The sequence below is a fragment of the Charadrius vociferus genome, unplaced genomic scaffold (assembly GCF_000708025.1).
Source record: "Charadrius vociferus isolate BGI_N301 unplaced genomic scaffold, ASM70802v2 scaffold455, whole genome shotgun sequence".
Classification (NCBI taxonomy): Eukaryota; Metazoa; Chordata; class Aves; order Charadriiformes; family Charadriidae; genus Charadrius; species Charadrius vociferus.
In genome coordinates, this window is record NW_009648550.1 from 2213558 (window position 1) to 2235025 (window position 21468).

General features: G+C 36.6%; 1 protein-coding gene across 2 annotated transcripts in view; it reads right to left on the bottom strand.

Moving 5' to 3' along the window:
- Window positions 1–21468, bottom strand: part of CCDC88A (coiled-coil domain containing 88A) — a 77310-nt gene that overhangs the window by 36838 nt on the left and 19004 nt on the right. For both annotated transcript variants that reach the window (XM_009886014.1, XM_009886016.1), the window contains exons 3-11: window positions 20777–20885; window positions 15058–15127; window positions 10418–10476; window positions 9572–9655; window positions 8859–8999; window positions 6891–7060; window positions 3719–3800; window positions 2897–3055; window positions 119–265 (exon numbers count right to left, since the gene is read on the bottom strand). In XM_009886014.1, the coding sequence (XP_009884316.1) occupies window positions 119–265; window positions 2897–3055; window positions 3719–3800; window positions 6891–7060; window positions 8859–8999; window positions 9572–9655; window positions 10418–10476; window positions 15058–15127; window positions 20777–20885 (1021 nt within the window). The remainder of the gene's footprint in view (window positions 1–118; window positions 266–2896; window positions 3056–3718; window positions 3801–6890; window positions 7061–8858; window positions 9000–9571; window positions 9656–10417; window positions 10477–15057; window positions 15128–20776; window positions 20886–21468) is intronic.

Genomic DNA, 21468 nt, shown 5'->3' on the forward strand with positions numbered 1-21468 from the left:
CAAGACATTATCTTCCCCCCTCTCCCACACCGTTTTCTCTGAAGTTCTTCTTTTATTAAAAAAAGAAATGAAACTCAATGCATATCAGTTGTTTTTGTCATCCTCCATGTACACTTACCATCTCCATGTCATGTAATTTAGCTTTTAATTGTAGATTCTCTTTTTCTAACTCATGTAATTTATCAGAACGGGCTCGGGTCCCCTCTAATTGATCTTCCAACATTGTCTTTGTTTCTAGCAACACTTGATTGTCTTCCTTTAACTCCTGCAAGAATTAAGCAACAAAAAACCAACAAAAGTATTTCCTTAGTCATACAAACTTAATCATAACTAGTTTTAGAAATGTTGCTGTAATGCCAAAACATTCATTTGGAGGCTGTAACAGACTTTATAAAAAACAAATTTAGGGCAGTTTCACATAAGTCTAACTTATGAAAATTTTATGAAAAGAATATTTTATGTAACTGTAAGAGAAATTAAATAGTCCCTAAACCATTAAGAATAAATAAGGTGTTCATAATTACAGTCAAACCACAAACATCTCTGTGATTTGAGATGTGATCTGGAAAGATGTATTACACATATATGAACTGCAACTAAGCAAGAGGCTGACCATCAAATAAAAATTATGGGTGTCAGGCTCAACACGAACAAAACATACTTCACACCCTATGTAACTGAGTTGTGGAGTCTATTGCTACATGATTGTGTAGATGAAAAGGCTTATGTGTGTTGCCAAGTTATCTAATTCATGCAACAGAAGGCCAAAAAGTTCAAAAGTACCACCTCTGAATATGATTTTCCTAAGCGGAAACTGCTGGAGGCTGGGACAGTAAATAAGAAAGTATCACCGAGTGCTTGCCCTGTACTTTTACTGTCCCTAAGCACCTACCATTGGCCACTGTCAAAGATTGAAGACTGATGTAGATGCTCCTTTCAACCCATAACTTATTATCAGACTGAACTCCCTCATATTTGGGTTGTAGGAAATGGAGAACAAAACCTGAGAGTCATCTCCTACAGGTCATAATTAGGTTTACAGGCAAATGGGCAAACTTACTTAAGCCCAAAGTCAGGAGATGATGCTGAAAATGCAACTGCATGCTTAAAATACAGCCAACCATATTCCAAAGTCCTAAACAGCTTTAATTTATGTATATAGAGGAACTTTTTTTAAGGGCATCTGATGAAAATAATAGTATGTAATTGGCAATTTTACTCATGAAATATGAGTAAAATATCCCGTGTCAGTTGATATGCTTTATTTCTGACCAAAGCTATTATTAGAAGTTCTGGATGAAGGATCCACAATTGAACATTGAAAAGATTTGGGTTTTGCCTTGCAGTTTTTACCATCTCGTCGACAGTAGCTTTTATCAGTAGCAGCTATTTTATGCTGTGACATATGAAGTATATATTCATTAAAAAGTTAAGTTTTCAACACTCAAAGAAAGAAGTCTCTTTCCAGAGGGTGCTGTATCATTGGTCATTAGTATTATGCCATTTTTTCTGACATGATAACTAGAATATTTGGGATATTCTACCATGTCTAGGCAGCAGTTCTGTGGGAAGAAAATCTGGAGGTTACCACAGATCACAACATTGAGATGTTGCTTAGGAGTTGCTATATTAGAAGGTGTAGAGAAAAGTCATCTTTCCACTGTATTCAGAACTGGTGAAACCATAATTAGAGTATGCGATCCTGTTTCAGGGACTCAATTTTAAGAAAGATATGAATTAAAACAGAACCCAGAGAAACAAAAAAAAACACCTTGTAATACAGAATGCTGTAGGGCTGCAGAGCACAAAGAGCTAGGAGAGAGGACACCTGACATGTCACAGTCTTCAGACAAGAAAAAAGGCTTCCATGAAAGGCTGTGGACACTTCATCACTCAGGTCTTAAAACACCAATTAATGTCATGCATTCATTTGGAGCAGTATGGGTATATAAAAACACCTTTCTTAAGGCAGAAGGACTGAATGAGTTCCCAAGATCCCATCCAGGCCTGTGAATCCAAGAGGCCACATTAAATAAAGAAGTTATGTAAAAATGTTCTGTTACCATAGATCAGCCTAGTATCTCAGTTTTGCTTTTTGGCCATTTTTACCCTAAAGAAAGGGCCTCATACCAGTATCTCAACAACTACATCTAGGCAACATCATATTTTTTCCAATGAACATTCATTTTGAGTTCTCCCTGCCTGTCTAGGAGTCTTTCTTTTTTAATGACCACCTTGAAAATTTCTTTAAACTTTTATTAGTTTTTGGCTCCCACAAGTAATTGTTTCTTTCACAAATTCTGCCACCTGGGCATTTGCCCAATGAATCTGCCACTTACAGACAGAATGATGGCCTAATAAAATCCTGCACATTGATGATTTGTTTCCTAAACTTCTAACTTAATGACAGAAACGCAAGTCTCTCTTGCCTGGTGTCAGTGCATCCCTTCTTGGCACATTTCATCCATGGAATGCTGTTGTCCTATACTCATTTACGTGTATAGCCACTATTTCCTCAACACTTTACCTAGAAAATTACATTCTCTTTAGAGACTCACAAGAGAAGAAAGAAATTATTACATTTATAGCATATTTTTAATTCATTCCTCCTTGGGTTTCTCAATACATGTTATCCTAAACAGAGGCTCCTACTGATCTTGCTAGCTTAGAGCTATGGTGAATACCGCTGATCTCAAATGAAACTGCACACCATTAGACACAGGGACTCTTACCTAAAAACTGTAATTTATCACAAAAGACTGACTATCATATATCCCAGAGCAAGAAGCTATAACACTGTTTTCACGTCACAATGTTTAAGCCATCAAAATAACTTTGAAAAAGCCACAGCAAACAAAAAATGATGGCTATTCAGTAATGTTTTTCCTTAATATACCTCCACTCTAGCTTTGTAGAATTCAATATCATGCAGCCTCTCTTTATACCGGCTGACTTCACTTTCAAGCTTGTCGACTCGAATCGCCTTCTCACGAAGAGCATCTAATTCATCTCTATACACTCTGGCAGAACGGGCATCTGAGAGTAAATTCATATTCTAGAAAATATGAAAATAAAGAAATTAAAGGCAACAAGGATAACATAGCTGCTTCATTATTTAAATTGGGGTAAAAAAAACCCAGAGGGATATCACAAGTTAATTCTGAGAAAGGTAAAGAAAAAAACCCATGTATTTTAGAGGCTGAGTCCAGATGATGTATTTCCAAGAAAACTGCATTAGCCTTTTTCAAGGAGAGATATTTACACATTTGTAATTTCAGAAGAGCACCATTCTCTTATAAATAATATTCTCAAATGACCCCCATTAATTTTATACACTCATAACCTAATAATAAATGAATCAGATGTTTTCCCTCATTATCAACTCAGACTCAAAGTATAAATAAAACCAGACAAAATTTGATTGCATTGTTTTTGAGAAGTATTCAGCACATGTACACTCATAGGATATGTTGGTGGTAAATTGCTTGAATGTGGAAAAAAATTAGAGAAGAAATACTATCCTAACCCAGAATATTTTTCCAGCATACTAGACCAAATAAAGGAATAAATTACACAAGATCTTATTCAGAGTGCAGAATAAAAAAAATGCATGAAAATGTAGTTGCTAATATGAGAAAAGCAGGGGGAAAATCGTTCTGGTGGCAGCAGCTTTTTTTTCCCCATTTTTTTTTAAACAATAGATTTACAAGCCCCATACCTCTTGCTGAAGTCTCTTTAGTTCACATTCCATCTGTTCAAGTTCTTGTTTACAGTCAAGCAACTGCTCAGTCTTTTCCTCACTTAAAAGAGAAAATACAACACAGTTAAATATGATCACAAAACTTCATAATTATCATCATGTTTGAGAAGAGAACACCGAGTTCATGAGATTTCCCTTATGTAACCCAGAAATTCATGGATGTGAGAGTGTAAAACTTAAGTATGCCTTTACGCTTTAGATACTCTTTAGGTTTTAGGCTACACCTAATCTTTTTAATTGGCTTAGATTTTTCATAGTCCTTTAAATTGTTCACTAAGATTTCCTATTTATGTTGGGCAGAAAACATTAGTGTAGAATAAGGGACTCTTTTGTGATAAGGGATTTTTTTTGGCAAAAAAACCCCAGACGATACACATGAATGTGTACCAGGAGATGCACATCCAAAAGCAAGCTTAGAATAATTTCAAAATATACATTGACAAGGTCCAAATATTTTCCAAGAGAACCAGACAATGATTATTGATGCATCCAATTTTAAAAACACTTTTATATTTTTATAACTTTCTTTTTCTTACAGAGGAAAATTAAGGTTTTCAGGTGCCTTTCTCATTAAAAGAATATACTATTTAATAACCTTAATTTTATGAAATGCATAATGAGTTTTAACTTTATCAAAAGAACGCAGTGTCTGCTTTAGTCTATTCAGAAATGTGTAACAATTTGACATAGAATACTACAATTTTTTACAGAACTCATTCTTAACTTCCAGCTAACAGTTATTTCTCAATGCTCAAAAAATGAGTTTGTTAAAAAATGAGTTCATTAAACAATGAGTAAGTGCAAGGGAAATATTTAATTCACTCAAAAACACAGAATACCTAATGTTCAAAATACAACTGCACTTCAGAACAAACAGTATTCATGGTTGAAAGAACCTGCCAAATCCAAAATTGTATACCCTTGAAAGATGCATTGCATACTCAAACATGTTACTGTATCATTTAATATTTTGGAATACAAGTATGAAACAAAACAGAGATAGAAAAGGGGGAAATAAGAGAATTTAATGGACTGAAATGTATAATACAATCTAAAAGTAATCATACTAACAAAAATACATTTCTTTTAAGCAAAACTAGAACAGTTATTTTAAAAAATGAGCCAATCTCACAATGAATGATCTTTTTGCAACCATACATAGTTTCAAAATGGTCGTTGACAGCCTACAAGCATACAAGGGCTCATGTGCATATAGCTCACTACAACACCACTGTTCATAGCAGATATCAGTTTCCCCTCTACGTGGGTGTTCAGAAACCATACAGAAATATAAATGTATTATGTTAGATTACTATAACTTTCGTATTAACATTCATATTCCTATATTTTTTTCTATATAGAAACACACGGGACTTTATACAGAAAATTAAGTGTGCAATTTCCAATTCTGGAGTTTCTATATTATAAGCCTCAAATCACTGTTTTGCATCCAACTGTTGGTATATGGTGGTGCAAAGAAAAGAAATCTTTACAGACCTTTCATATGAAATTATATTAGCTGCAGTGCATAGTAAACCAGACATGAAGGTTCATTGCCAAAACCAGATTATAAATAAATTTAAAGCTGAATATTTTCAACTCTGGAATGAATCTAATTTTAAATTTATCAAATAAATGCAGCATTTAATATGAAATGCTACAGACAGAAGTTAATTCATCAAAGTCTAGTATTTTAAATATACTGCTACGTGTAAAGGAAATTTATTTACAAATTGAATTCAATAAGGAGAGCAAAATGTGAAATGTTCCGAGCCATCACTGTGGCTCTAATTGCATGCTTCAGCTACAGACTAGAGAGGATTGTACTAAATTATACAGAACATACCAGTGTTCACTGTTTAGGCTATCTATTAACTGTCAATCAAACTAATAACAGCAATTTTTTCACTAATTTTCTTGGTGCAGCTGTTTATAGAATATCCTGGGCGGGCTCATTTCAGTAGACACATAATAATACAGACATCAGAAAAAAAAGCCGTATCTTTTTGTCCTCTATTCTTCACTAAGACCAAGATGTAGTGGGGGAAGGGGATCCTCCGAGTAAATCAACCAGATACTTAATCCAGCCAGCTAGAGATGATCTGATCAACAGATTCTGATAAGAGCAGACCAGTGAGCTGATAATTGTGACTTTATGCCACCTTCAACTTTTAATTTAAATTTACCTGTCTCCTCTCTCTATAAGATATGCTGGATTAAAAATCTTTATTTATGCTGTTTCTAAACTATAGGCAAGTCACTATAAGTACTGAATCTCTTCAGATTTAACATTTGCATTTTAAGTTCAAACTGCACATACTTCACTCTGCTAAAACAACATTACACACCAGTATAGGGAGAAACAGATTCTCCACTGGTCTATTATTGTTTTGCCTCTTTAAATAACTCTTCACTACTGCCCAGATTGGTCCCTAGACTATGAAGATAGATTAAGTACCTACTGATACTCACTTAATCAGTTTTCTTCATAAAATAGAAGGGATAAAACAGGTTGTCATTAGAATACGAAAAACCAAGAAACAAAGATCTTTGGTACAATGGGACTGATATTTCCACAGTACTTGGATCAGATGAAGGAGGGGAACACATCCCTTAACTAAGAGTCAGCACCAAGGGGACAAGACAGCACTCCCGTAACTGGATGAACGTAGCAAGTTGGAAACTGTATGAAACCATAACTGACCAAAGCTATAAAATTTACTCATTTTACAAATTACATTATTCCTCAGACATAAATAACCACCCCTGCCAGTAAACTCAAAGTCTGATTGCTCAAACATAGTTTTTCAGATAGTTCAGCACAAAAGATACAAAATTACCACAGCACTAGTTCACTGATTTCAGTATGTTTATGGTTAAAACATCAATACGGTTCGCAATACAGGTTAAGCCAAACACAAATGAAAAGTTGTATTTGTCACACTGGTCCACAAATACGCTTACATGCTAAAAACAGGCTTCCTGGGGTGCAACAACTAAAAAAGCACTTAAAACTAATCTGCCATTTGAAGGAATGAAGAATTCGTCTAGAGTACTACTTTGTGCAAAACCAACAAAATTTTAAAAAGGTATCAGTCTCAACACACTTCTGCAATCTACATGTACTCACAGCTCTTGCCTAAGCCTTCTTATCTTTGCTTTGGCATCTGCTAGCTCTACTGACAGGTGCTGTCTGCTTTCAGTGCGTTTCATGCCAGGAGATCCACAAGGTGATTGTGCTGCTGATGCATGAGGTAGAAAACGGAGACAGTCCCGTTCTTCTGAGAGTTCAATGATAGTCTAAGAAATTAGGGGGGAGGGGGGGAAAGGGAAAAAAAGAGAGAAAAAAGCACAGAACTGCATTCAGAACACCATTTATATGTCAGAAACTAGTATCATTCACTGTCTTAATAAATCAAAGACTGAAATGAAGCAAGAATAATGGAAAAGTTTTGCTATAAAAGAAGTCAGAAGCCCTATGTACACCTCTATACTTCAAGCAAATAGTCACAGCTATTTAACAGTACCATTTGGCTATTCTGAAAACTACTCAAATTTAGACTTCCAAGTCATAGAATCATTTAGGCTCAAAAATACCTTTAAGATAATTGAGTCCAACCGTTAACCTAGCACTGCCATGTCCACCATTAAACTATGTCCATAAACATCTACCTGTCTTTTAAATACCTCCACGGACAGTGACTCAACCACTTCCCTGGGCAGCCTGTTCCAATGCTTGAAAGCCCTATCCATGAAGAAATTTTTCCTAACATCCAATCTAAACCTCCGCTGGTGCAACTTCAGGCCATTTCCTCTTGTCCTACTGCCTGTTACTTGGGAGAAGAGACCAATGCCCACCTCACTACACCTTCCTTTCAGGTAGTTGTGGAGAGGTCTCCCTCGAGCCTCCTTTTCTCCAGACTAAACAACCCCAGTTCCCTCAGCTGCTCCTCATAAGACTTGTGCTCTGGACCCCCTCACCAGCTTCATTACCCTTCTCTGAACATGCTGCAGTACCTCAATGTCTTTCTTGTAGTGAGGGGCCCAAAACTGAACACAGTGTTCGAGGTGTGGTCTCAGCAGTGCCGAGTACAGGGGGACAATCACATCCCTAGTCCTGCTGGCAGCACTATTTCTGATGCAGGCCAGATTGCTATTGACCTTCTTGGCCACCTGGGCACACTGCCACAAAATTATCAGTGCTTGGACTGGGTAATGAAATGGCATGAATTCCTTGAACATGAGGATAAATACAAATCTCTAAAGAAACTGGTGTTCTTCAGCAAGCAGCAGCATCCAGGTGAACAGAATAAAGCATGAGACCTATAGGAATATTCCTATTTCATCATATAAATAAAGGTGTTATCCTAATACAAAGATCCTTGTTTTTTAAGGTTACTTTTCCTTTGTGTTGCAAAAAAGGATTACCACAAATCCTCTCCCCTCACTGTTAACTTTCCGTTTTACTCTTATCAAGGCAGTGAACTGGAAAGACACTTTCTAACTGTCAAAGGAATATTTGGAATAATTGCAACATGAACATATCCACACTCTATGGAGGGGCAAATCTGAGACCACCAAGATGATTCATAACTTGCAATTTTTATTAAAAACAGTTCTGTTTCTTGATTCTCACACAGTACAATGATTGTACCTCATGATAAGCTTGTAAAGACCTCGTGTCCTAGTATGAATTCTGCTCCAGTTCACTCAAAGCTGTACAAAAGGATACAGTAACATAATAGGCACCTTTCAGTCACTGGCTTGCAAACTGACAGGTTACCGACTCCCAGAAAATTCAGCTGATAGAGCTTTGGATTTTCTGTTTTCAACTACAGAAGAATGTTATTTAAAGTTGTTTCAGTCACTGGTTACATGAAAAACATCATCTGCTATTATCTTTTCTAGTTTGTCATAGTATTCAACAACTAGTACGCACACTGTAACTACCTCAAACAACTCTCTGGCAGTAAGGAATCCTAGCTTATTTATCCTATCAGAACATATATTAAATTATTATTTATAAAAATGGTAAGCTGTATCGTTTTCAAAAAATTATTTCTTTATATTTCTCTTATGCAACAAACCACATCCATACCTCTGAGTGCTCATCTCTTTCATCTATAAGTCTTTTCAAATGTAACGCCATATTTTTCAAGAGAGGTTCAACATACTCTTGTGTCAATACAATGACATCCATCCACTGCAGATCAAACACATTTTCCTGATTATGAGTTACCTACATGGAATGAAATGCAAGAAAAAAAAAAAACAACCCTCTTTAAATTGTAAGAGTAGAAAGGAAGCCTAAGAAAATAAAGCTGGAACTCTATGGGTTAAATTCTCTATAAAAGGTACAAAAAAACCATTTAAAATAGATTAAATAGTACGTTATGGAATAGTTTCTTATGTAACTGAAAGTAGCAACTTGTACTTCTGGCAAAATAAGAAGCAAAAGGTGACTACAACATAATATACGTTACATATCACATACATAGGATTTGAATTGTATGTTATAATTAAGTTTGCATATGAAAATTTCACTAAAGTAAATTTCCTGCAATTCTAAGAAATTCTTGGAGCAACATACTTGTTCACTAGTACTGTTTTAACAATGTAATCCAAAAGAGCTTGATAATTAAATCTTTTTGTGAATCAAGTTAAAAAAGAAAGGGATTTTTTGCTTACTAAATACAATAGTTATACAAATAATTTATTTGATTTACTTGCTTTTGAACAAATAAAATTAACCTTCTTACAATACAATATTCCACCTCCAAAAAAATTAAAAACATGAAAATAACAATATACCTCTTGAATATGAGCTGCAACAGCTGCTCTTGTGTCAAAATCCAAACCTTGGATTCTTTCAATAAATTCTTCTTTTTTCTGACACTAGAAATAAAGATATCTATTTTATATACATACACATATATAAAATCACAAGTATTTTGATTCTTCCTTTGTACTTCCAAGAGTTAAACATGATAAATCTGAAATTATAATTGCTAAATCACATTGCTAAATTATTATCCAATAATTTTGTTGACCAATAAACACTTGGTTTATGCCATGTTACAGTAATTACAACAACTTCCAACACTAATAAAATGATAAAGACAGCTATTGACAAGGGGAAAGGAAGAGTTTTCTTAAAATAGCTACTTATTAAAATTTCACAACAGTGAGTTCCACAGGTATTTTTTCAGTGTCCTCCTCTAATACTCAAGTTGCTTATTTAAGTTGTTAAGAACATATGACTGACCTATTTTTTCAGTTTAATTAGTTGAAAGGTACAAACTTTCCTAATAAGAACAGGAGTCCATCAAAAAAAATTATTAAATAAGTGAAAAAGTTTCAATAAGATACATCAGCAAGATAATTCTTCAGTACTTTACCATTTTCTTCCTTTCTTTACAGTATCAGGTGAAGTAACAATATTACAATTTATAAACTATTAGAAATCCTACACACACAGTTCACTATTCACACACTAAAATGTAAGAAGTGTACAGTTGTAGCCATTTTAACTGTAAGAATATCCCTATTTTCAAGGAATGCAATAGTACCACTAGAGGAAGGAGGGTCAAAGTTATATACTACCTCAGATCAACACATAAATCATTTCATACAGATGTAAACTTATATCAAACTTACCTGAACTGCACAACCAAGTAAAAGCAGGAGGAGTTTTTTTATTTCTTCAGTACCTGGTTCTAAGATGAAAACGAGAACAAAAAAATGGTAGGTGTAAAATGGTAACTTGAGTTTCTTCCCCCACCCCTCAGAAAAGATGAGGTTTTCTCATTATTTTCGTAAAATTTATGTTAATCTAGGTTAGAAAATAAAAAGATGGAAGAAACCCCCATCTTTCCAGCTTTCAGCATAGTCCTTTTTGCGATTTAACTGCCAACTTTCAGCATTAACAAATAGCTTAACATCCATAATAGTTCCAAATGGAAAAAAACGTAATTTCAGCCCTTTGTAAAGCAAAACTTAAGAGTGACATTTTCAAAACTGTTTTGAAGACATACAACAAAGTTTTCAACTGTAATCTCAGGTATCTCAAGATACTTACAAAAGCGCTTAAATTATTTGCCACCCCTAAGCTATAAGAGCTAGGTGAGAACTTAAATTATTTTATAAAGCTGTACTAGATATTCTAACCTAAACATCTAAAAATCAAAGTATATTTCCAAATCTGGCTTTAAGCATCTTAATCTCCTAAAGAAGGTTAAGTTGAAGAACTCTGTTTACAGATTAGTAAAGACGTTTCTTACTTTTTACACTCAAAATGTCCTCGTCCTGCTACTAAATGTATGCTCTACCTAGAATATAAACACCATAAAGCAAATGCTTTAAGGATGGCAAAACAACTTAGGCTAGTTGGAACTAAAGTCTATATGGCCATACATCATTTTGCTGTACTGAAACAGGAAACACTATACATTGGGCTAACTAGGCATAAAAGGGTCCTAATAGCATCCTTTCCACAATATACTTTGGATTACAGCCAATAGTTTATTTCACTGTTAGCTAACCAGACAAAAGCTATGCTGTCAAATAGAATAATGCTGGGTCTGGCTAGAAATCTGACCTGTATTCCGCAAAACTGTACTCTGCAACACAGCTGGTATAACTACTACCATCATCAACAGACTCACTCTCAGTCCAGATAGCAAACACCACAGTGAAAGTCTAGCATGTACTAAAGTATGCACAGTCATTCTTGAACCTAAGTTACTGAAGTCCCTTTTTTCAAAGGGCTCAATTGGTGTCCACAGATGAGCTCCAATGATCACAAGACAATTACAAGCATCTGAAAGAAAGCTCAACTAGAACATTCTTTCCAAAATGGCAGTTTGCAATCTTCTACATTGGGCAACTAAGTCTATTTTGGATGAACTCCCCCACCTCCCAAAATGTAACCACTCACTCACAATCACTTAGAAAATTGCCCTTTGATTTGATCCACTACAGTATTTTGTAAGTGAAGTAAATGCAAAATCTTTCTCAAAAAGTTACAGATATGAAGTAATCTTGATCAAAAGAAGAAATTAAAAAGAAATCAAGAAAATACCTAGAAGGATACAGAACCCTCAATGATTTGACTAGCTTTCAGTAAAGTGTCAAGCCTGCTGCCATAAAGCAGAGATGCAAGACAGATGTTAAGCTTCTCCACCTTCCTCAGCTTCAGGAGTTCTATTATAATATTAAGTAGAGAGACTTTTTTCAACATTGATTCAACCTGCTTCTTTTAGAGGGAAATATGTATAATCCCAATGAACATGTAATGTCTAAATTTTTCAAAAGAGGTTTCTCAAGTAGACACATTACAAACAACATGAACTCGAAGGGGAGATCTTTAATCATTTATACAACCTTCTTGTATCCCAAAGACTCGAGTTGTGAAGTCTTTCACATAGAAATAGAAAACACCAATGAACACAGTTCATCAGAAGCACGCTACTTCAGCTAAGGAAGGGAAATTCCACCTGGCTGCCTTACATTAATAAAGCTTAACCAGAATATTGTTATAGATGAAATCCATCCCAACATCTCACATGCCACATTCACGTATCCCAATAAATTAATCACTTTTCCTCTTTTTTAAGCAATCCATGATCTCTTTGCTCACTGCTTCAGCATCTCTTGACTGGCTTTTAAAAGCCTACCTGAGTATCATTTCTATGTCTCTCCCCCAAATTCCCTGGAGCAACATGGCAAAATATCGAATCACCTCAGCTTCCAAATGCTACCAACCATCTTGTACGTTTTTCTTCCTTTTTCTCCATCACAAACACAGAAATAGATCACTCTCTTCCACACCCTCAAACTTGCTGCTTGAACTTTGTCCCTACCCTATATCCTACCCTGTGATCTTCCCTGTACTCACTCTTATCCCTGACTTTCACACCCTCTGTAGCCTTCCATCCTCCCCTGGCTTGCTTCCTCAGAAATACGAACTTGGTTTAATCCTTCCTCTTCCCCCACGAAAGAACATTCACCTCATCATTACCTCCTTTCTCCTTTTCCTCTGTAATTTAACATTTACAGTCACAGGCTGCAGCTCTTCTCCTCCAGATTTCTCCTCAAACTGGCTTCCTGCCAATTAGCTCAACTGAAATGTTTCTTGATAAAGTCTCTGATGACCTCTTTTTTACCAAAGCTGAAATCCAGCATTCTATCTGCTTTTTCCTTGATTAGCCAACTGCCTCTGACACAGGCAAATACATTTCTCCTCCTGAAATCTTATTTGCCCTTGCCTTCTGCAATTTGTCATCTTCTGGTATTTCTTTACTAATAATTCCTTAAGTGCAAAGTAGTGCAAAGGCAAAAAACTGGGACACTTATTAAAAAAAAAAAAAAAAAAAAAAAAAAAATCACAGCTACAGCCTAAGCTTTAGTGGACAAAATCCTAATCATTATCAGAGAATCAACTTTTACTATGGGGGTTTGCCTTGATGCAATCAGATTTACACAGAAGTCTCTCAAAAGGTCACCAAGGTTTAATTTTGCTACACTTGCCCAACAAAGAAAAAAAGCTTAAAAGTCCCTGTAGGGATGAGGTCCTCCAAGTTGACACAGCGAGAGCAGTCTTAACTTTCAAAGGGGAAAGGTTCTGGATGGAACCCAAAAGAACAGGTCTATTTTCTCATTCAGATCAAACTCCATGATGAATTGAAGCAGGAATCTGAAACGTCTTCAAGAATATTGCCCACACATAACAAATATTTTTTATGTGTGGGCTATGCTACAGTAAAGTCTGTATTTTCTCACAAATCCAGTCAAGTCCCCACAGGAGAGCAATGCATACACCACCAGAGGTTCCAGTTGCCAAATCACAAAAGCTACACAGATTTAGCCGAGGCCTCAAAACAGGAAGAAGTTTTCTTATTAATGACTAAAGCACAGGTTTATATGTATACAGCTGAATACTAAATTATCTTTGTGGGGTTTTGTAATGCATTTTTAATAAAATTTCATCTTCTATTAGATAATACTGTTAAGACATATTTTATCTCAGTATCTTAAAGAGAATAAAAAATGCCACTACAAAAACAATACTATGACCTGTGGTTTTTAATGTTTTCCATTAAATCTGGTCTCTAGGCAAATCCATGGAGTCTTTCAAAAACCTTAAGAAAGTCTTGAATCAAAATATAAAAGCACATTGGATTCTATTCTTTTGGAAAAGAAGAAACCACATTCACACTTCTTGGTGCATATGATAAGATTACAGCATCTACACATATAAAAACTTAAAAGGTTGTGACCTCAGAAGCAAAAGCAGCAATATTCAAAAGCAGAAAGTAAAAATAAAAAAAAAATAAATCAAGATACCTACATAAATGGGATATATGCAGATGCGATATGGAAAGTATCAACGTTATGAACCCTGGAATTGAAAAGCAAGGTAACACAGATGGTTCTGCTTGCTCATGAGAAAAATCTCGTCTCACATACATGGAAGCATGGCATATAAGACATCTTAAATAAATAAAAAAAGCCAGGGGAAGCTACACAGCCTGTTAGAGTAGTTCCTAACCTCTCTGCTGAGGTGCTAGAACATCAGAAGTAGAACACATGGGACACATTAGACCCAAGTAAATAAATTCTGCCCAATCCATAGTGGCTCCATGCAGGCCAGGTGTGTCTGCTCCGTGCTTCTGGAATTGAGAGCATGGTGCAGAGATTCCCAAGTGGCTGTGGATAGTCAGCTGGGTCCATACAGGCTAATTTTCTTGGTCTGAAAATTGCAACTCTCAGAGCTGGAAGCAGAGAAGGTGGGAGCATGGAGAAGACAGTGTCAGTTCAGGGGAGAAAGCAAGAAGGTAATTGCAATATTTTTCAGGTAATGATGCAAGAGAAGCAGAAGACTTTTGGGGAAGGAAAAACAAGGATTAGGAGTTGGATCAAATGAGATGCACTGAAGTGCCAGTTTTCTCAGGGGTGGCTTCGGTAAAGAAAGTTGAAAGCATATTAGCTGGGAATACATGAAACTTATAGTTTGTCATATCAGTGGCTCATTGGTTGCTGGAAAATGCACTTCGTTTCAGTATAAATCCTAATGACAGCCAATGCTGAGGTTTGGGCAGAACACATTTTTGTAAAGTGTGGACCTTTAGTGTGAACAAAGAAAATGTTACTCATCATTATTAAACCACTTATTTGCTAAAAGAATTTACACAATCTTCTTCTGATAGGGTCAATCCTATATGAATTTTATTACCAGTGAAATCATACAAATTTTTAAATCGGTATAAATTTTCATCCTAGTTAAAAAAAAAACTTACCAGAAAAAGGATTTTTGCCTATTATTAGTACATTTGGCAAAGACATCATGATCAACTGCTGCAAATTCTCCTACAAAAGTAAATTACAATATTATTTAAATCATATGCATTGAACAAAAGCAAACATCAAATACTAACTACCACTAAACAGAAATCACTATTACATCAGTAATTTAAAATTTTTCAGGTCTTAGTACATACATGTTCAATACTTAATCACTTGGACTCTAATTAAAACAAATTACAAGTATGAATTACTTCTACAAAAGACTTGTTTTAATGGTTTGCAAAATCACCTCAACACAGTAAAATCCTCTCATGGCAATGAGCTGGCTTATGGATTTTAAGCCAACTAGATCCTGTGTCGCAGAACGTAGCAAAACTCCTTTCAATTATTATTGATCATGTTTCTCTGACTAGCTTTTAGATGATTATTTCATTAGCTCTAAGTTGCCTTCATACTACAAAAGACCAACCTCATCTATTTCATGTCCATAACCTCTGAGGCCTTGTCAAATGTGGTTGTGAAAATTACAGGGTTTTTGGCTGCAGTTACGCTGGGACAATCCTGAATATAAAGGTACAAAATCCTATTTGCATGATCAGGCCGAGTTTTAGCCTGGTAAGTCCCCACACACTCAAGCAGCAGCTTTGCCTATCTATACTATAGATTGTATCAATGGGTAGTTTCTGTCAGCCAGTAATGGCTGTAATCAGGTCAAATCCCCAGTCTAGACAGAGCCTAATTCTTCTGAAGCAGAATAAGTCTTCCTCCTGTTCCCAGATGTTTATTCACAGCAGATGCCATCCTATCAGCAACTTTAGAATCATGCTTTTTGTTTTTTCTGCAGTGACAGATTCATTAATACATAAAATGTTCATATTCAAAAGCAACATATTCCAGAACCATCACCGCTTTACATCCAAAAGGTACATATTAGGTGTCATATTGTAAGCTAAAAACATAACATAAGTCAACTCATTTTATGTCAAATTTGAAAAATGACAATATTAATTGAAAAACGTGGAAATTATTAGCTATAGCTAGACTTGAAAGTTGTCAACAGTTCATATAGGACATAAGAGGTTATATCTGAATTGATTAATACTAGACTGAAAAATAAATCTCATTGGACATGCCTAAAACAAATTATAAAAGGATGGAGAAAATAGGTTGGGCCTACACAAATATCATGAATTTCAACCAACTATGACTCTTGTACTTCTGAGATCTTGATAAAGACAATTTTCAACTAAAAACAAGATATGAAGTGCACAATAGGAAGTTTTAAATCAATAAAGAACAGATAAAATATAAGGAACGAGTATTTATAGCTACTACAAAAGAAAATCACATACTTTTAAAAGTGGGAACTTGGTGGCTTTTTTGTTGTTTGTTTTTTTGTAATAGCTCAAATAATGCCATGATGCTATTATAAAGCTTTTCTTACTGTGAAGCAGACTACAAGCAGGCATAGCCAAGAGATGTGTCCTCTATGGGCTAATGACATTATTACCATTTTTCTTACAACACCTCTACCTTACTTCAAAGATGTCTACCACCTTTTCTGTCACACAGTGTTAACTTCATCACTAAGCTCGGTGCAACTGCTCTCAATTTGTGTTTACTTTTGAAATGACTGCTTCTATTAAAATGCTGAAGTTGGAACCTGTGTGTTCCAAAATTCACATATTTAATTGTTGTTTAATCTGTAAAAATAAATTAAGCCTATTTACAAAATTCTGCCTCACTTGTACAAAATTTTAGAGTTCATTAGTGTTTATTTTCTTAAAGACTCACACATCATCTGTCAAATGAGGCTGACAGAGCACCCATGGGAGTCATAGAAGCTCACCTCCCAAGTCCGTCAAAAAAGGGGATCAGTTCTCCTGAATCAGCTGCTGAGAACAATTCTACACTCTTACACTGCCAGGAAATGTATATGCTCAAAAGACTGATTTGGGACCTAGTAAGAGTTTGGTGACACTGTAAGGAAGTAAAGAAGCTTCATTGGAAAAAGAAGACACAATTGTAATTACAAATCACAGAATCACAGAATTTTCAGAGTTGGAAGGGACCTCTAGAGATCATCTAGTCCAACTCCTCTGCTAAAGCAGGATTGCCCAGAGCACATTACTCAGGACTGCATCCAGGCGGGTCTCGAAAATCTCCAGAGAAGGGGACTCCACAACCTCCCTGGGCAGCCTGTGCCAGCGCTCTGTCACCCTAACTGCAAAGAAGTTTTTCCTTGTATTTGAATGGAAATTCCTATGTTCCAACTTGTGCCCGTTGCTCCTTGTCCTGTCACTGGGAACCACTGAAAAGAGTCTGGATCCATCCTCCTTCAACCCACCCTTTAGATACTTACAAGCAATAATAAGGTCTCCCCTCAGCCTTCTCTTCTCCAGGCTAAAGAGTCCCAGCTCTCTCAGCCTTTCCTCATAAGGGAGATGCTCCAATCCCTCAATCATCTTAGCTGCCCTTCGCTGGACTCTCTCCAGCAGTTCCCTGTCCCTCTTGAACTGGGGAGCCCAGAACTGGACACAATATTCCAGTTGTGGCCTCACCAGTGCAGAGTAGATGGGGAGAATGACCTCCCTTGACCTACTGACCACACTCTTCCCTACACAGCCCAGGATTCCATTGGCCTTTCTGGCAATAAGGGCACATTGCTGGCTCATGGATAATTTACTATCTACCAGGACCCCCAGATCCTTCTCCTAAAGAACAAAGATGACGCAGGAACCAAAAAAACCTTGTATAATCTAACATAGTATTTTAATTTTGAATTTTATATTCTATCAGTGCAGGTTTTTTGACAAGTACATATACAGCACTAATGCAATTATTTGCTAAATTGAGAGAACATTTTCCACAAATGTTATAAAAACAAATGGAATAAACTAGCATGGACAAGCTCACAATAAAAAGTTTTAAGAGACAGGATAACGTAATGCTAAAAATTAAAAATCCTCATATCCCTTAATATCTTATTCCCACTGTAATATTCTAGACATTAATCTCATATCTTAATACAGTGATTACTTTCCATGTTCTACTACTCTCATATTTCAGGCATCCCGTTCGGAACATATACCAACCATGATGCCTGTATAGACAGCTTTCTGAAGCACTCAGGTGTGAGGGTTTGTGCCTCTGTGAAGGCATACCCCAGGTTACAAGAGTCCTCTCAGATTGATTCCAAGGCATCCATCAAGCACTAGCTTTTCTGCCTTGGGTAATTTCACAGGTGACGGGAACTAAACTGACCCGTTCTTGAAACAGTTTGCTACGCTGCCTTGCTGACCCATGCATAGGCTGTGGGAAAATACCTGCTGCCAGGCTGCACTAAGTCTGAGAGGAAACAGACTACAGTCCATCCTTAAACACTTCTCTCCAACCCAACAAACTACCACAATGCATAAACTCCCCAAAATGCACATAGGTGTACCTGAGTGAACATCAATACATGCAAAAAGCAATTTTAAATTTGAAAAAGCATTCCAGTTTGGCTACCAAATGCCTTTACTCCTACTAAAATGCCCGATCTGCAATGTTTGTAAGTTCCCTTACTTGCACTGTCTGAAGAGGCTGGCATTTCACAAGATTAGAAGCCTGAAAGACTAGGGAGGGAAAGGGGAAAAAGTGTATGCAGTTCTATACAGCTTACACTTAACACAGGACAACGTTGAACCATTAAAGGCATGGTGACTGATTTTAACATTTATTGAATAAGAATACTTTTTTATTTTAAAAAAGCCATAATAAATTATTTATAACGCAAAGGTTTGGAGCAACATTCACAACCCTAAATCATCCAAATGGGTGAGGGCAACCCCCAGTATCAATACATGCTGGGGAATGAACGGATTGAGAGCAGCCCTGAGGAGGACTTGGGGGCACTGGTGGATGAAAAGCTGGACATGAGTCGGAAATGGGTGCTCACAGCTCAGAAAGCCATCTGTATCCTGGGCTGCATCCAACGAAGTGTGGTGAGCAGGTCAAGGGAAGTGATTCTGCCCCTCTACTCTGCTCTGGTGAAACCCCACCTGGAGTACTGTGTCCAGCTCTGGAGCCCTCAACGTAAGAACGACACGGTCCTGTTGGAGTGGGTCCAGACGAGGGCCACAAAAATGATCAGAGGGCTGAACACGTCTCCTATGTGGACAGGCTGAGAGAGTTGGGGTTGTTCAGCCTGGAGAAGAGAAGGGTCCTTACTGCAGCCTTTCAGTACTTTTAAGTACGGAAAGGAGCTTATAAGAAAGATGGGGACAAGCTTTTTCGCAGGGCCTGTTGTGATAGGACAAGAGGTAATGGTTTTAAACTAAAAGAGGGAAGATTTAGACTAGATAGAAGGAAGAAATATTTTACACTGAGGGTGGTGAAACAGTGGAACGGGTTGCCCAGAGGGGTGGCAGATACCCCATCTCTGGAAACATTCAAGACCGCGGCGCGGAGCAACCTGACTGAGTTGAAGATGTCCCTGCTCATTGCAGGGGGAGTGGACTAGATAGCCTTCAAAGGTGCCTTCCAACCCAAACTATTCTATGATTCTAAAGGTAAACTACCTAACCACAAACCATTCTGGCTGATACTGTTGCACTACAATAGGCTGATGCTGTTGCACTACAATAGGCTGATGCTGTATGGCCAGAGAAGCCCAGGGAATGACTTGTATTCAAATAAAGATCAATCCTGTCAGTGTTTATGCCTTCTGTTGCACCAGCTGTGAAACACTAATGCCTGGTCAAAAATTACTACCACCAGGAAATGCAAAAGCATATTGGTCTTAGCAGGCAGCACTTATACCCACCTGTAGTAGCTGCCAAGAAAAGAACAACCTGAAGTATGCTAGCACAAAGTGCTAACGAGAAAGATGTACAGTGGTTGACCACTGCAGTAAGTGACAGGTGGGAATTTTCACTGTACTTTGGAGTTTTTGAGAACATATACTATATGCGTACACATGAAGAAAAGCATACAACAGCACAGGCTCTGCCATGATGCACTTGCTGTAACAGGCAGGTCAAAGGAGATTTTCTCCCAGATCCAGACTCTCCTGGCAGAAAGGCGCAGAGAAGCACAGAAGAGCACTAAAAGACACAGTATTAGGGACACCGGTGATATATGCAGTGTCCTACTATAGCGTGTCCATGTGTACACCACTCTGTTCAGGCTCTGCATCTAGGAAGCATACCTCTCACCTACCACACAAAACACAAAAATTCAATGGCTATTTTACAGCTCTAAATTAGCTCATCACGGCATTTACTATGAATTCTCATTTGATTGTTATCACCTTACTGATGTTTTTCCTACTGAAAATCAAGTGAATTCTAAAACCAATAAATTTCATCACATTTTTCTTACTAAGATTCCATTGATAGCCTAAACGCACATGTAATAATTTCTCTCACAGACACAGAACTTGCGTCAATTCAGAAAATACCAACCAATACTACTTAATGTACCATATGAGTAATTGAACACGCAGAATATCTATTATATAAACAGACCACCATTCACATACAAGTGTTTCCAGACTACTATCATAGCTGTAAATTAAGTATGATAAAAAATTTGACCAGATTTATAAATAACCATCAATACAAATATCTCAAAATATTAATCATATTTTTGTTACCCTTAAAGGCGTAACTATAAAAGAATACTTAGAAACAATTCTAGGCAAAACACAATACAAAAACAATTACTGACCTGATAGTAAGTTTTTATTTGTTTCACCAAAATAGACAAATTTTGAATCCTTAATGATGCATCGTTGTTTACTTTTTTGTTTATCCTCTGATTAGCAGACTTTGGATTACTGCAAAACAAACAAACAAAAAAGAATAAATTAAACACACTGAACATTAGTCTTTAAAGCTCTCTATAAAACAAATGATATAGTTAATGTACTAGCATAACTTCTTGTCTTGGTTATCATGCCTTTTTTTCCCTCCACAAGTAAATAAGGACTTGTGGAAGTGACTGCCAAGGGCAGAAAAAAGTAACTTGAAACATTTATCCGTGACACAGCTAGTCAGATTATACTACCCTGTTTGGCTACTAATGCAGTATGCAATTGGGAGCTCCCATCACAATTACCAGAGAATTAATATAAGAAGAAAGTTTCTGAGGCTCTGCACTTCTCCACAAGCAGCCCCATTCCTGACGGAATACAGAAAGCAGAACACAGCTATAATGTAAATATTCCAGCACACACTGCAGACTTCGGGAATCATTCTTGCTGATGCAGACAATTACAAGTTAACAGAATTCAGACTGGCTACATGAACAAATGTCTATACACTGAAAAACTATACAATGCTATTTGACTATCACAAGGCACAAAACCAGAATGTAAGTTTTAACTTTTAGAACAATGAAGAATAAGAAATACATCATGC